The 15,634-nt window shown below is 41.3% G+C and overlaps 1 protein-coding gene across 8 annotated transcripts in view; it reads right to left on the reverse strand.

Annotated features, from left to right (window-relative positions):
- TEAD1 (TEA domain transcription factor 1) overlaps positions 1–15,634 on the reverse strand; it is a 216,623-nt gene that overhangs the window by 9,521 nt on the left and 191,468 nt on the right. For all 8 annotated transcript variants that reach the window (XM_029582126.1, XM_029582129.1, XM_029582123.1 and 5 more), the window contains one exon: positions 4,884–5,057. In XM_029582126.1, the coding sequence (XP_029437986.1) occupies positions 4,884–5,057 (174 nt within the window). The remainder of the gene's footprint in view (positions 1–4,883; positions 5,058–15,634) is intronic.

Below are 15,634 nucleotides of genomic sequence, written 5' to 3' on the forward strand. Positions count from 1 at the left end.
AAAAGAGAACAAGTGAAGCGATCAAAATATTAAAACAGCAGCAGATTGTGATGAACTGCAGAGGGATCTTTGCAGGACTTGGAGACTAGGGCATCCAAATGGCACATGAAGTTTAATTTAGAAAAGTGATGCACAGAGAAAAATAATCCCAGATATGTAATGCTGAGTTCTGTATTAGAAGTTACCACTCAGAAAAAGGACCTAGGAGTCCTTGTGGACAATACATCAAAATCCTTCACTCGGGTGTGTGGTGGCAGGCAAAAAAGCAAATGGAACGTTAAGAATGATCAGAAAAGCCAGGGCGAATAAAGCAGAGAACATTATATCGCATCTGTATCGAGCCATGATGAGGCTGCCTTGAGTATTTTGTGATCTTCACGCTGTGCTTAAATAGCTCAAGTCACTCAGCGTCATCCGTGTTGTTCTCCCTAAAGAGTACGCTGTAATAAGCATACAAAACTCTCTCTGGTTATTTGTACAACAAGCCTATGTAATTAAGCAAACGAAGCATAACGGGCTTCAGAAATTAAAGTTAAGCTTGCTTGTTGTTAATTTCTACTTAATCATAGCAGTGGGCCATGGTTAGTGCTCAGTTACTCCATTCCTTTTCCTGCATGGACAATGATCAAAGGATACAGATTCCAAATTATGAGGTCATTTCCCTGCTGCCTTCCCCCCCCCCCCCAACACTGGCATCTGACGACTTGGCGTGCTTAACCGACAAGTTATGTTACAGCTTCGGCATAGCTTCCAGATCTGTTGCAGGGTCAAGTTTCTAATGGACAAGCCTTGGCTGTCATGTACTTCCCCAGCTGCTGGCGTACCCTTATTTAAAGAAGGAAGTCATCTCCCCTAGCATCCTGTGTAGAAATGTCTCCAAACAAAGCTCCATCTCCCCATTAGTTTACAGCAACTGCTAGCACTACCGTGAGTGCAATTTCATTCCCATGCAAATTATAACGCCATTTCCAGACGGTCTGCCCAGGCAATCTCAGTTTCCCTTGCTGAACGGGAAGTGTTCCTTTGATACTATCCTTTCACTGCTACTTTTGTCAAAATCAGGGGTCATGACGGTAGCAGCAGCGGCCTTCCCCCCCCCCCCACCGGTGACTTTAAGGTGGGGGGGGGAAGGTTCAGACAGGGTTTCTGAACCTCAACACACAGCACAATGGGCTGAAATAAAGAGGCCAGCCTTCACTTTTCTGTTTGTTTTTTTTTTTTTTTACATTGCCCCTGCTCTCTAACCCCCTCCCTCCCTCCCCCCCAAAAAAATGGGCGCTCAGTGTTGAGCGCCTGATTTCCTAACGCGCGCTCAGCCTCTTCTCCTGGGCACGCGACAATATTTAAATGAGGGGGTCACGCTAAAAAGGAGGCACTGGGGAGAACTGTGCAACCTTAGCACCTCCTTGTCAGCAGAAGCCCAGGAGAGAATGCTGTCAGTGGGTTAGGAAAACAAGACGCTCGTTAATGGAGCGTCCCGTTCCCTAAACTGACCACTGGAACACTTTTTTTTTTTTTTTTTTTTTTTAACCTTTTGGTTCATTCAACTTAATATCTGCTTTTCTGTACACTTTCTTGGGCTGCTCAGAAATTAACACCTGCTCTGGGCTGGCGTTAATTTCTGAGCACTAAAATGTGCGGATCGGGTGCACATTTTTTTTTTGTAACGGGGTGAATAGCTAATAGCCTCATCAATATGCATTTGCCTGTGATGAGAGCTATTAGTTGGGGGGGTGGGGGGGGGGGGTGGGGTGGGTGGGACACGCTAAACCCCTTATAGTATAAGGGGTTGTGGGGATGCGCGTGTCCAACTGCTGGGTTAAACGGTGCGCTCGGCTGCGCGCCCTGTATTGTATCGGCCTGATAATAATCAGAGCGGACTGCTGTAATATGACTCCTGAGCTCTGCAGTGCTATGCATACAAGCAGTCAGCCAGTTTGGATGCGAGTAAAACCTCTCAAATTCACCCCACTGATACTTCATCAAGAAAAGTGGCCAGACCAGGTGCAGATACCTTGAGTAATCTTGTTCAGGTTGCTCAGAATGGCCAACAAATCTCTTCTCCTACTTACCTAATTTTATATTTGCTACGGCAAAGCAGTAGATTTTTTTTTTTTTAAGAGACTAATTTAATCCTCCTTTTAAGTGTAGATTACTTTCTGTATTTGAATTTCATAAGTAATTACTTCAAATGAATCTTGAAAGCTTGCTCTGATTATAATACTTGGTACCTTATAAAATGATTATTTGCATTGCAGATGCCTACAAATATGAGTATCCATTACAGAAAAAAAAAAAGCAATTAATCTCACATCACACAGTCCAACAATGTCCCTGCAAGTTTTAAAAAGGTTTAATATAATCCTCCTTTTAATTCAAAATAATAGTGGCGGGTTCATAGTCATAACTATCGCTTTCAGTATTTCTTCTATGTATGTCATGGTCCTTGGGCTTTGTCTATGGAACACTAGCTGTCACAGACATTTAATTTCAGGAAATGGGAAAAAGAAGCTGCTTGGTGAGCAGGGAAGCTTCTACCAAATTAGTCCTCAAAAGGCACACTAGGCTGGTCTGGTTTTCAATCTATCCATAGGGAACCATGCCATGAGACCTGTATACGTTGGGCCTAAAAATCAGGACAACATATGCAAATATATCTTCAGAAATATGGGGAAAGAGCACTGAGAAAATCCAAATTTATAACCAACAAATATAATAATAAGTTTAACACTCATCCTCAAAAGCTTTTCCTTCAATAAATATGAGACTATAAGCTTGCCACAAGCCTCTGAATTGTCTCTGCTTTTACAGGCCAACAATGCTGGAAGATCTGTCATTTTTTTTTTCATTTGAGAATTCTAATCATGTTTTCATATATATTATTCAAAGTTGGAACATTTTTGTGTTTCAAATCAGTGCTAAGGCTCATAACCTGTTCTCCACTGTATACCTTCATCTAGTACTTATATGCAGAACATTCTATACTGTCAGCTAGGATTTACAGGCAAAACGTTCCATATTGTCAGGAAACTACTAGAGTGGTTTCAGTTCTGCACAAGACAAACTGGTTAACACTCATATGTAGCCCCACCTAGCTTCTCCCTCTCATCTTCTAAAGCCTTCCATGATCTTGTCCTTTTCACCATTTCTTCTCGTGCCTCCCCCTACATTTGTTCATTTTCTTCTTTGCTTCTTTAATGATCTTACTCCTGTTCTGTAATCTTCCCTCACTCTGCATCAGACTATGTCATCTTCCTTTCAAACCCATCCTCCATATTACTTCCTTTTTATTCCTCTCTTGTTCCTCCCATTCCCTCTTCTTACCTCAGTCCATTTTCTGCTGCTCGTTTCCTCTCTCTGGTTACCCTCCTACACTACTTCCCCCTCCCAGGTTTTATGGTGTCTCTCTTGGCTTTGTCATAATTGGAAAGTTGAATTGTTTTCTCTTGTTGTACCTACTCTGTCAAAGTCTTCACAATATGGGCATCTGGTATTACTGTGCCACCCGCACCCTCTCTTCACACTGAATAAATCCACACAAATAACAAAATCAACAAATAACTGTTGGAATCAAAATTGGCCTCAACTACTATACCACAATTATAAAGATATACACCTGAGCGCAACACCCATACCTAACTCAGGCTACCCATCCTGCAGACATGTGGACAAGTGCAAGGTGATGCATACAGGAAAACATTACCCATGCAGTAGTTACATGATGTTAGGTTCCATATTAGAAGCTACCACCCAGGAAAGAGATCTAGGCGTCACAATGGATAATACATTGAAATCTTCAGCTCAGTCTGCCATGGCAGTCAAAAAAGTTAACAATGTTAGGAATTATTAGGAGGAGAATGGTGAATAAAATGGAAAATGTCATAATGCCTCAATCGCTCCATGGTGAGACCGCACCTTGAGTACTGTGTACAATTCTGGTTGCCGCGTCTTAAAAAAGATATAGTTGTGATGGAGAAGGTACAGAGAAGGGCGACCAAAATGATAAATGGGATGGAATAGCTCCCCTATGAGGAAAGGCTAAAGAGGTTAGGGCTGTTCAGCTTGGAGAAGAGATGGCTGAGGAGGGATATGATAGAGGTCTTTAAAATCATGAGAGGTCTAGAACGGGTAAATATGAATCAGTTATTTACTCTGTGGGGGCACTCCATGACATTAGCAAATAGCACATCTAAACTAATTGGAGAAAATTCTTTTTCACTTAAACAATTAAGCTCAGGAATTTGTTGCCAGAGGATGTGGTTAGTACAGTTAGTCTAGCTGGGTTTAAAAAATTTGGATACGTTCTTGGAGGCGAAGTCCATTAACTGCTATTAATCAAGTTGACTTAGGGAATAGCCACTGCTATTACTAGCATCAGTAGCATGGGATCTTCTTGGTGTCTGGGTACTTGCCAGCCAGGTACTTGTAGCCTGGATTGGCCACTGTTGGAAACAAGATGCTGGGCTTGATGGTAATTTATTATGTTCTTATGGTTTGAAAGTTCCATTGGGAAGAAATGACCCCACATCCCTGACCCCAAACTGCACGGGGTTGCATGTAACAAAAACAGGAGCCCATATTGTCATGGACAAACCAAGATCTGTCCTGGCCTGCCCAATCATTTTCTTCTGAAAATGAAATAGTCAACATCGTTAGGCTAAAAACATCAGGACAAAGCAAAACACAAAGTCAAACTACTCAAGATCAATCACAACACAACCCAAAGAGACAGGGAAAGGAGAGAAGGATAGAGGAGGAAAAGAGAAGAAAAGGACCATGAGCTTCAGGGAAAAAAAAAAACAAAAAACGACATCTATGCATTTAGTTAAACAAATTATAAAGCACACAACCTAAAATAAACATCCACAACACGGGTTACTCACCCAGAATTTTACTAGGAAGAAGGCATTTTGAGGCCCCTTTCCAAACAGCTCCTTCAAACCACCCTTCTTTTCTGGAAATTTATCATAAATCTGACGAATGTCTACAGATTCAATCAGTGGGTCACTGTACGAATGGTTGGCCTGTCCAATGTGCACAAAGAGGTGTTTGTTGTACTGTGAAACATAAAACAGAACAGGCGCCATTAGGAAAGAATGAGAATGACGGTGGCTTCATTGGCATCGTGCATCTGTGTACACGCATGGGCTTCCCTATGCATGTATATCATACAGAAATAAGCTAGCTGAGCCCCTTTATTTCTGGGATGAGAATGAATTTAATAAAAAAGTTAGTTAGAACATGTAACAAAAACACAACCAACAAGCCCAAAACAGGAAGCCTGATAGATGCTAAGCTCAGTAAAACAGAAATAATTACAGAGTAAAGCTAAGTAGTTTGCAAATCACGTTTAATAGGACATTTTAACCGTAAATCAGAATCAGGAGCTGACATACGTAGTTACAAAGCTTTTTAACCTTTAAAAATTCGTCATCCCCAAACTTTGAACCCTCTTTATCTGTAAAAGAAAGATTAAGGATCCCTGAGCCAATTACAGTCAAAATAAATAAACAAACAAATAAAATGACATTCTTTTAGCTTGCTCCTGAGTGGGAAAGGGAGCTCATTCCTGCTACCACCGGCAGATGTTTCCAGATCGGAGATGTCTGGCGCGGTGGGAACCCTGTAGCATTCTCAGGTCATATTTCTACAAAGAATCACTCCATAGTGCACCCATCAGCAGCACCATAACCCACACTCCTCCTCACCTGCTTGCAGATTCTAAACAAATTCACTGCTGGGGGCTAGTGGGTGGATAAACCTGGAGAAAAGAGTCATTTATTTTACAGCCTGGACCCATTTTTTTTTTTTTGGGGGGGGGGGGGCCTATCTGTGTTTTTTTTTGTTTTGTTTAATAGCAAAGTTGGCCCAGTTCCAAGAGAAGTATTTTACAGAAAAAAAGAGAAAACCATTTTGATTTTTAGGTAGAGCACCACCTGACTCGGGATAGGTTTTCACCAACTAGCTGTCATGAACTTTTTGGAAGAGTTGACGGCTCTGCTCATACATACTTCAATGACACACTGCCAAACCTCTGCGGTCGCTCATCTCAGCTAATGCATACTAAGAATTTCGGTATATAAAAATGTTAAATAAATAAATAAATAAATAAATAAGAATAGCATCACATTAATTCCCTTTTGGGAATGTATATTTTGTTGTACTCTCTATACAAGTTGCACACCATTCAGACTTAAAAGTAAGAGAAGAGTTTATTCACTTGCTGGGATGAAAGAAAAATCTCCTGTTACCTTATGCTATACCCTGATGGTATGTGAATTGTACAAGGAGTAAAACAGAGTGGACCATCCCAAATCTTTCTGAAGCATGTACAAGACTGAAAACCTTTTGTTTTTGCATAAATGGAGACAGGAATAACATGCAAAGTTGTTTAAACTGATTCTAAAACATGGAAAATCATTTATTGAAGACAAGAAACAATGTAATTATTAAACAAATAAAGGTTTCTGTGAAAAGATGGACAAAACTTTTTTCAAAACTAATTCCTTGTGGGTCCCCTCATGGAGTAGAAAAACAAATATCAGTAAATACTGGGTTTTGTGGATGTATATGGATCATTTATGGTCTAAAGACCTGATCAACTAACCACGAGAGAGCAAAGATGTGTCCTGGCGTTATTAGGTTACAGCAGCTGAGTGCTCCACAGACAGTGCCAGACTCTGGCAAGAGTTCAGATGGACTTAAGATTCCTACCAACTAACGAAGCAGTCATGGTCTCCTATCCCTGTGAAACTGCTCCATGAAAATCAACACTTTGCACGGAACAGCTTCATTTAGGCTAAAGACAATTATACAATGTCTCAATTCAGAAAAATTCCTGAGTCACGTAAATGGGAGACGATCTGGAAATCCAGGGCACGTGGCACGTTTTCTCTTATATGGCGAACAAGACATTTTGTCCTGCATGGGGTGAGGACAGGGGGACGGAGGGGGTAATGAGCAAGCTCCTGTGGAGAGGTTTTACTCCTGTGCATGAGTTTCCCTTATGCCTCTGGATTCTGCAAAATTGAATCCACAATGATTACTGTAAAGTCATAACACGCGCCAGTGCATCTTGCGTTTTTCCTTACTCTTATTTTGGAAAATAAACAGTTCAAAAATGATGTCTAAGAACCCAGTCTTTAAAAAGGTCCCCTCCTCCCTCAAGCCCCACCATTTAGAAACAAAAAGAAAAAAAAACCCATAGAGTAAGGCTTCTGAGGGGGCAAAAAACATTTGTCAAGACAAAACCATGAGTTTAAAAAAAAAAAAAAGTCTAACAATCATTTTAGAAAGATTTTCCATGCATCATTTCTTTTTGTGAATAAAATCTGCCCCTTTTTCCCCTGTTGGAAAAGTGGCAGCACCTCCATTCCATGCTAGGATGCAAAGCCCTAGCAAAGAAATGGATGGGATTCTGCACTGAACAGTCCCACTTCTTCTTCCAGACTACACTGATAAGGAGAAGCCATTTTCTTTCCTTGTCTCCCCCATCCCCCCGTTCTATAGGTAGTTCATTGCTGCTATTATAGAAACATAGAAACATAGAAATGACGGCAGAAGACCACCAAACGGCCCATCCAGTCTGCCCAGCAAGCTTCACACACTTTTTTCTCTCATACTTATCTGTTTCTCTTAGCTCTTGGTTCTATTTCCCTTCCACCCCCACCATTAATGTAGAAAGCAGTGATGGAGCTGCATCCAAGTGAAATGTCTAGCTTGATTAGTTAGGGGTAGTAGGGGTAGTAACCGCCGCAATAAGCAAGCTACACCCATGCTTATTTGTTTTACCCAGACTATGTTATTCAGCCCTTATTGGTTGTTTTTCTTCTCCCCTGCCGTTGAAGCAGGGAGCTATGCTGGATATGCGTGAAGTATCAGTTTTTTCTTCTCCCATGCTGTTGAAGCAGAGAGCCATGCTGGATATGCATCGAAAGTGAAGTATCAGGCACATTTGGTTTGGGGTAGTAACCGCCGTAACAAGCCAGCTACTCCCCGCTTTGTGAGTGTGAACCCTTTTTTCTTCTCCCCTGCTGTTGAAGCAGAGAGCTCTGCTGGATGTGTGTATCAGTTTTTCTTCTCCCCTGCCGTTGAAGCAGAGAACTATGCTGTATATGCATTGAAATTGAAGTATCAGGCTTATTTGGTTTGGGGTAGTAACCGCCGTAACAAGCCAGCTACTCCCCTCTTTGTGAGTGCAAATCCTTTATTCCACATTTCCTCTTGCTGTTGAAGCTAGAACGATGTTGGAGTCACAGTAAGCATGTGTACGTTTATTGAATAAGGGTATTGTCTCCAGGCAGTAGCCATCATTCTGGCGAGCCACCCACTCTTCATTGACGGCATCTTGACTTTATGGATCCACAGTGTTTATCCCACGCCCCTTTGAAGTCCTTCACAGTTCTGGTCTTCACCACATCCTCCGGAAGGGCATTCCAGGCATCCACCACCCTCTCCGTGAAGAAATACTTCCTGACATTGGTTCTGAATCTTCCTCCCTGGAGCTTCAAATCATGACCCATGGTTCTGCTGATTTTTTTCCTACGGAAAAGGTTTGTCGTTGTCTTTGGATCATTAAAACCTTTCAAGTATCTGAAAGTCTGTATCATATCGCCTCTGCTCCTCCTTTCCTCCAGGGTGTACATATTTAGATTCTTCAATCTCTCCTCGTACGTCATCCGATGAAGATCCTCCACCTTCTTGGTCGCCCTTCTCTGTTATATACACTCATGTGCTATATACACTCATGTATTGGCTCTACTGCCAGCATCCCGGTTGGAGAAACGGACCGCCACATTCTGCAGGAGCACAGGAGGGGGGGAAGGTAAGATTAGCCTCATCAGCGGGGGAGACCAGGGAACGCTGTATTCTGTCCACGGAAGCTGCAACATACTTGTTTGTGCTTTGCGACACACCGGTTGAGAATCGCTGTGCTATATACACTCATGTATTTGTACTCTTTATTTTTCATTGATTCATGGTGACATATGTTACAATGATTTCAGTTTGGGTTGATGTTTAACTTTGCACCACGCAGAGGTTATGTCAGCTTCTGTTCACTTAGAGAGACATTGAAACATACAATTTTTCTAAATATTTGAACACAACTGTATTTTTTTTTTTTTTGAGATGGGGTTTACCAGAAATAAGCACAATACTCAAGGTATGGTCACACCACTTATCTATACAGAGGCATTACCATATTCTCAGTTATATTTTCCATTCCATTCTGAATAATTCCTAACATTCAATCTACATTTTTGATCGCTGCTACAGAGCGAGCTGAGAATTTCAACATAGTGCCCACATTCACACCAAAATCATTTTCCCGGGTGGCAACCAGAGCCCAGAATTATGTATCTATAGTTAAAATTATTTTCCAATTGTGCATCACTTTGCACCTAACATGAAATGTAATCTGCCGTTTAGATGCCCAATTCTTAAGTCTGGTGAGGTCCTTCTGCAGTTCCTCTTAACTACTTTGAATATTTTTGTGTCACCTGAAAATTCAACAACCTCACTCATGAGTAAATTTTCAAAGGGGTTATGCATGGAAAAATAGCACATGCATGCATAAGAAGCAAGTAATCACATGCATGCTATTTCATAAACATTGAAAGAACATGGTATTTTCAATTTCATGCAACATTTGCCAGCGTAAATAAAAGGGGTGCTCTGGGCATTTCTGGGTGGGGGTCAAGATGTGTGTAGAAGTTGCAATTTTGAAAGAAATTTACAAGTATAAAATTATCAAACTTGTTTGCACAATTTTACACCTGCTAATGACTGCTGCAAGTGAAATCATACTTGTCTGTAATTTTTGGGAGGGAGAACTGGATGAATTCGGGGAGGGGGATGGAATTCAGGATGAAGTACTGATACATTATTTCCAGGAAAGATATTTGGAGGTTGGTTCTGCAAGTTCAATTGGTTATTAGTACTACTGTGGGTTGTGAAGCAGCAGGGCATTGCTTTGGTTTTGTCTGCCTATGATTGTTTTATGTTTTTATGTATGTTTTATCGTAAACTGCTTTTATAGTTTGTACTGGTTATGCAATGGGGCGGATTTTAAAAGGAGCGCGAATAGCCTACTTTTGTTTGCGCTCCAGGCGCAAACAAAAGTACGCTGGATTTTAGTAGATACGCGCGGAGCCGCGCGTATCTGCTAAAAACCTGGATCGGCGCGCGCAAGGCTATGGATTTTGTATAGCTGGCACGCGCCGAGCCGCGCAGCCTACCCCCGTTCCCTCCAAGGCCGCTCCGAAATCGGAGCGGCCTCGGAGGGAACTTTCCTTTGCCCTCCCCTCACCTTCCCCTACCTAACCCACCCGCCCAGCCCTGTCTAAACCCCCCCCTTACCTTTGTCGGGGGATTTACGCCTCCCGGAGGGAGGCGTAAATCCCCGCGCACCAGCGGGCCTCTTGCGCACCGGGCCGCGACCTGGGGGCGGGTACGGAGGGCGCGGCCACGCCCCCGGACCGCCCCGGGCCGTAGCCATGCCCCCGTACCCGCCCCCAAAACGCTGCCGACACGCCCCCGAAACGCCGCGACGACCGGGCCCGCCCCCGACACGCCCCCCTCGGAGAACCCCGGGACTTACGCGAGTCCCGGGGCTCTGCGCGCGCCGGTAGGCCTATGTAAAATAGGCTTCCCGGCGCGCAGGGCCCTGCTTGCCTAAATCCGCCCGGTTTTGGGCGGATTTAGGCGAGCAGGGCTCTGAAAATCCGCCCCAATATCAATTTAAAAAAGTATTTTCAAAATGATATATACACATTTTAAAATATACTTGCCTCTGATATAACAGGCTTTTTATATTATTTTCATGCATAAAATATAGGAATGAAAAAAAACAGGTATGTTTATAAAATAGGTAGATTAAGTGCTTTGTATTGCAAATATTTACGCATACTGAAATATATGCATGAAAAAACAGGCATGTTTATGAAACAGGTAGCATAAGCTTTCATTACATTGCAAATATTCACGCATACTGAAATATATGTATGTATTTTTAGAGCAGAACTATGCTGTATTTTATAAACTATGCAGCAATCCCTGCCACAGTTTATAAAATACTAAGACAAATCTCCGCATGCAAATCCAATATCCCAAATAGTTTTGAAAATTAGACTCTCATACCCTTTTTCCAGATCATTAATGAATATGTTTAACACTGGGTCCCAGAACATTACCCTGAGGCACTCCACTATTTACCTCTTTCCACTGGGAAAACTAACCATTCAGTCTTACTCCGTTTCCTAACTTTTAAGCAGTCTACAGTAAGACCTTGCCTTCTATTCCATATTTTTGGTTTTAAGTGAGGGACTTTATCAAATGCCTTCTGAAAATCCAAATACACTCTGTTGACTGGCTCACTTTTATTCACACAGCCAAAGAATCTGAATACATTAGTAAGGCACAACTCACAGTTTGCTAAATACATTCTGCCTCTGTCCCATTAAACCATGTTTACCTGTACATTGAATCATTTTGTTTTTAGCAATAGATTCCACTATTACCTGGCACCAATGTCAGACTCACTGGTCTGTATTACTCAGGTCAATCCTGAAACCTTTTCTGAACACTGGTGCTACCTTTGTTACTCTCCAGTCTTCAGGTACAGAGGCAGATTGGAATGAGTAGTTACAGATTTCCAGTAATAGGTCTGCAATTTCATGCCTGAGTTTCTTTACAACCCAAGGGGAGAAGGTAGAATGAATACCATCAGGACCTAGTGATTTACTACTATTCAGTTTTTCAGTTTGCTCTAGCACCTCTTCAAGACTCACAATGATTTGTTTCAGTTCCTCTAAATCATCACCTAGAAAGAATGGCTCTGATGTGGGTATGTCCCAACATCCTCCAAAGTAAAGACTGCAGCAAAGAATTCATTTTGATTTTTTGCTATGACCTTATCCTCCCTTAGTACCTCTTTCACTGCCGGTCATCTAACGGCACAACTGAGTCTCTTGTTTTCCTTTTTTTTTTTCTTTTTTAAATGAACTTGAAAAAACTTTTTGGTTAGTTTTTGTCCCCCATGGCAAGCCTCTCTTCAAATTCTCTCTTGGTCAGCTTTGTTAGCTCATTTTCTAATTGTACCCGAGCTGCCATGTTTTTGTATTACGTTCATTGTCCTTTCCCATAGGCATGATGCATTTTTCCCCTAGGAGCAAGGAACCTTAAGAAAAAGTGATCTGCACTGTAAATTACATGTAATGTCTTTGCTCTTACACACTTCTAGGATCAAGGAAACTGAAAACCTGATATCTTACAAAGGACAATCAAAAACTAGAAGAAACCTTTAGAGAATTACAGAAAACAAATCAATTTTCTAAACAGAGCTGCTTCCTTGAGGCAGAAGGACTTTCTACGTAGCTGATTATCTTCCTTTACTACCCTGTTCCACAATAAGGGTGGTGAAATATTGGGCAGCTCTCCTTTTCATGTGGGGAACAGAGAATTGGCTGGCTGGACACTGTTCCTTCCTCAGGTTCCAGGGAACTAGTGCTGCACTGGAGCTATCTTCAACCCTGGCAGCTAGAGTAAGGCACGTGGAAAGGGTTAGTAAAAGCTCAGGGACTTGAGTAGCCTTCCATGGTTGGGGCAGAGCCACCCAGCAACCAGGCCAACAAACACACACATCCGCAAGCTGGCTCCGTGGAAGGGTGGCCTGCCTTCCCCTCAAAAATAAATGAAGCTAATTCAGCAGGTAGTGGGGGGATCTGTAGCTAATTCTGAATCAAGTGGCAATATATATGATGTACCCTCGTACATGGATTGTGTATCTCAGCAGATGATGTGATGATTTCATTAGAGAGTGCTTTTGCTTTGATATATAACTACAAGACCCATGTATGCTCAGTAAACAATGCACCATGTTTGAATGCATCTGTAAATTCTCACCACTTGCTACTGAAAGGCACTTATGCTGGCCTTCAGCATCAAGGACAGGCTTAATAAATAACAAAACTGTGCAGGGAAATACAAATTCTGGAAGACTAGATTCCTTATTTGTCAGAACCACTTGCTGCTCAGGTGTATTATTGTAGTTGGAGGAGTGTAATTTCAAATTCAGATTGATAAAAAATAATATAAAAGCTATTAAATACATACCACTAGTTTTTTTTTTGTTTTGTTTTTTTTAATAAGAGGGCAATTTATCATTATAATGGGGAAATGAAAGTGATCAGGAAGCCATGGTAAAGCAGGACAGGATCCATTAAAAGCCGCCTTCTTTATTTTGTGCCTATGGAAAACTTCCTTATTGAGAAAGGCTCAACGAATCAGGAAAGATCACTGCTACAGCTGCCCCTGCAGCTTATCAAAAGAACAGATGCTACAGCAGAACGGAATGTACAACGAGGCTCACAGAAATGTGGCACGGTAGAGTAGGCTGGTGATATAGTACTGTGCATTATCATCTATGTCTGCAATTTTGAAGGAAAGTTCTCATCATTTATTCAACATAGTTACACCAACTTGCTGACTCAAGTGATTTTGGAAAATGTAAACAGAAGTGTACTAGCAAATTCCAAGTTCTCCCACCAAAACTAAATCATATGACTACATCATTAATCAAGCCCAGAACAGGAAAAATAGTGCAGAAAAACAAACACCTGTTTAGCAGACGTAATAACTTGAAAGCTTTAAAGGCTGTAATGTATTCACTTGTAATTGCAGTAATTGAACTGTGCAATGTCCTGTATGTGGGCCTCCCTGCCAAGGCCTTGCACAGGCTGCAAATCAACACAAAACACTACAGCAAAAGTTTTTATGGGCTGCTCTATGAGTGTAAGTGTCCAATCTTTGCTCTGTGCCATGCACTGGCTTAACAGTAATGGCCAAAATTAAAATTTAAGTTCCTCGCCTAGCATTCTGTGTCCTTAGAAATAGTCGTCACCATATTTGAGAAGTAGATTAGTCTGGTAATATCCAGGCCAAGAACTTACATCAAGGCAAGGTAGTTTGTTGACCTCTCCTAACTTGCGAGGGGGTACACAGCTCCCATTAGAGCCAATTTATCTTTCCATTACAGCATCCCCTCTATGGAACAGGATGCCAACAGACATTAGGCAATGACTGAACCTACCATCCTTTACAAAGAAGGTAAATACCTTGGTTTCACCTTCAGCTCTGTAAGGGAAATCTAATTATCTATTTGGCTTATAAGCTCGTGGCTGGTGAACACTGGTTCTGGCGTTTCTTTGCTATGAAAGTATTTAAAATATAATTTTATTAAAAAAAAATACAAAAAACGTAACCGCCAACCCCTCCAGACTCAAAGCAATGTAAAAAACATGCAACAAATTTACATAGCAGATAAAAAACAATGAAACAATAAGATACAAATTCACATAAAAAACAAAGCAGAAGGCAAGAAATCCATTAATAAATTACACAAAATAAACACACTACACAAAATAAGGCATCTAGAAAAAAACACAGAGTCTTAAGCAGTTACGGTCTGAATAAGGTCAAATCAACAGATCAAGATTACACAAAGCAAACCAGAGTGCCTTACTGACATCTTACTAAATGTCTGAGAAAGCTCTATTACAGAGCCATGTCACAAAGTTCTCGAAACATCAGGCACAGAATTCCATATATTGTTAGACTGACATTAATTACACACCTAAGTCAAAAGACAACCAGAGAATCTACCCCTTGATACAAACTTCTGCGAAAATCATGTAGCAAAGCTACAAAAGGAGCTGTGAAACTAAAATCTATTTGAAACTTGGCTCTTGATGGTAATTTTCTGAGTCACCCATAATTTTTGGTATGGTGCTGATGGCTATAGGTTGTCACATTTGACTCATTTGTCAGGTTTATTTTAAAACATTTGTATCCCGTCTCTTCCACTGTTTGAAGCGGGTAACAATAAAACATACATAAAATTAAAATATACAACGAAGACTAACGTGGATTTTGTTTTCTGATGTACATTATTTCATGTACTAGTAATGTATTTTACACTGTAAACCACCTTGGGCTGGGAAGGTGGCTTAGAAGTATTAACAAACAAACACTATCAGGACTGCTGAAATTTTGCTCAAATCCAGTAGCTACATCAAATTCACAGATGTTTTCATAGATTTTTTCTTTCTGGGATTGTGAAGGTATCTCAGTGGAAAGATTCTGGAGAAAAGCAACTGTGCAATTGAAAATGAAGGGAGGGCATGGTTTTAAACTTTTGCCTAATTCTTATATGTATCATTTTTGGGAAAAGTGTTTTGTTTTTTGTTTTTTTTTGCTAAAGAGCTTGCTTGTACAATTTTCTTTGTTCGTGTGGTGCTCTTTTTCTCTACTAGAACTTGCAGGAAATGAAATCTTTTTACAAAAAACGTGCAACTTCAAAAATTGTGCAAGTGAATTGATCTGTGAGCCTTTCGTACTTGTTTTGCTCTGCCTTCAGCTAAAACCTAACCATGGTCCGCAGTCTCCAAGATGCAAGAAATGCCTTGTCCGTTTTTAGGGGACAATTTTCACACTATCCGCATGGGGCCAAACACGCTGCATGTTTCTTACCCGCGGGGCCCCAGTTCTCAAAGGAAAGGAATTCATGTATTTTTACCCTGAAACGTGCTGTGGGTACATAGTATGTGTGGTCACTCGCAGCTCCTTTTTGCCGCAG

Source organism: Rhinatrema bivittatum, chromosome 17 (assembly GCF_901001135.1).
Source record: "Rhinatrema bivittatum chromosome 17, aRhiBiv1.1, whole genome shotgun sequence".
Lineage (NCBI taxonomy): Eukaryota > Metazoa > Chordata > Amphibia > Gymnophiona > Rhinatrematidae > Rhinatrema > Rhinatrema bivittatum.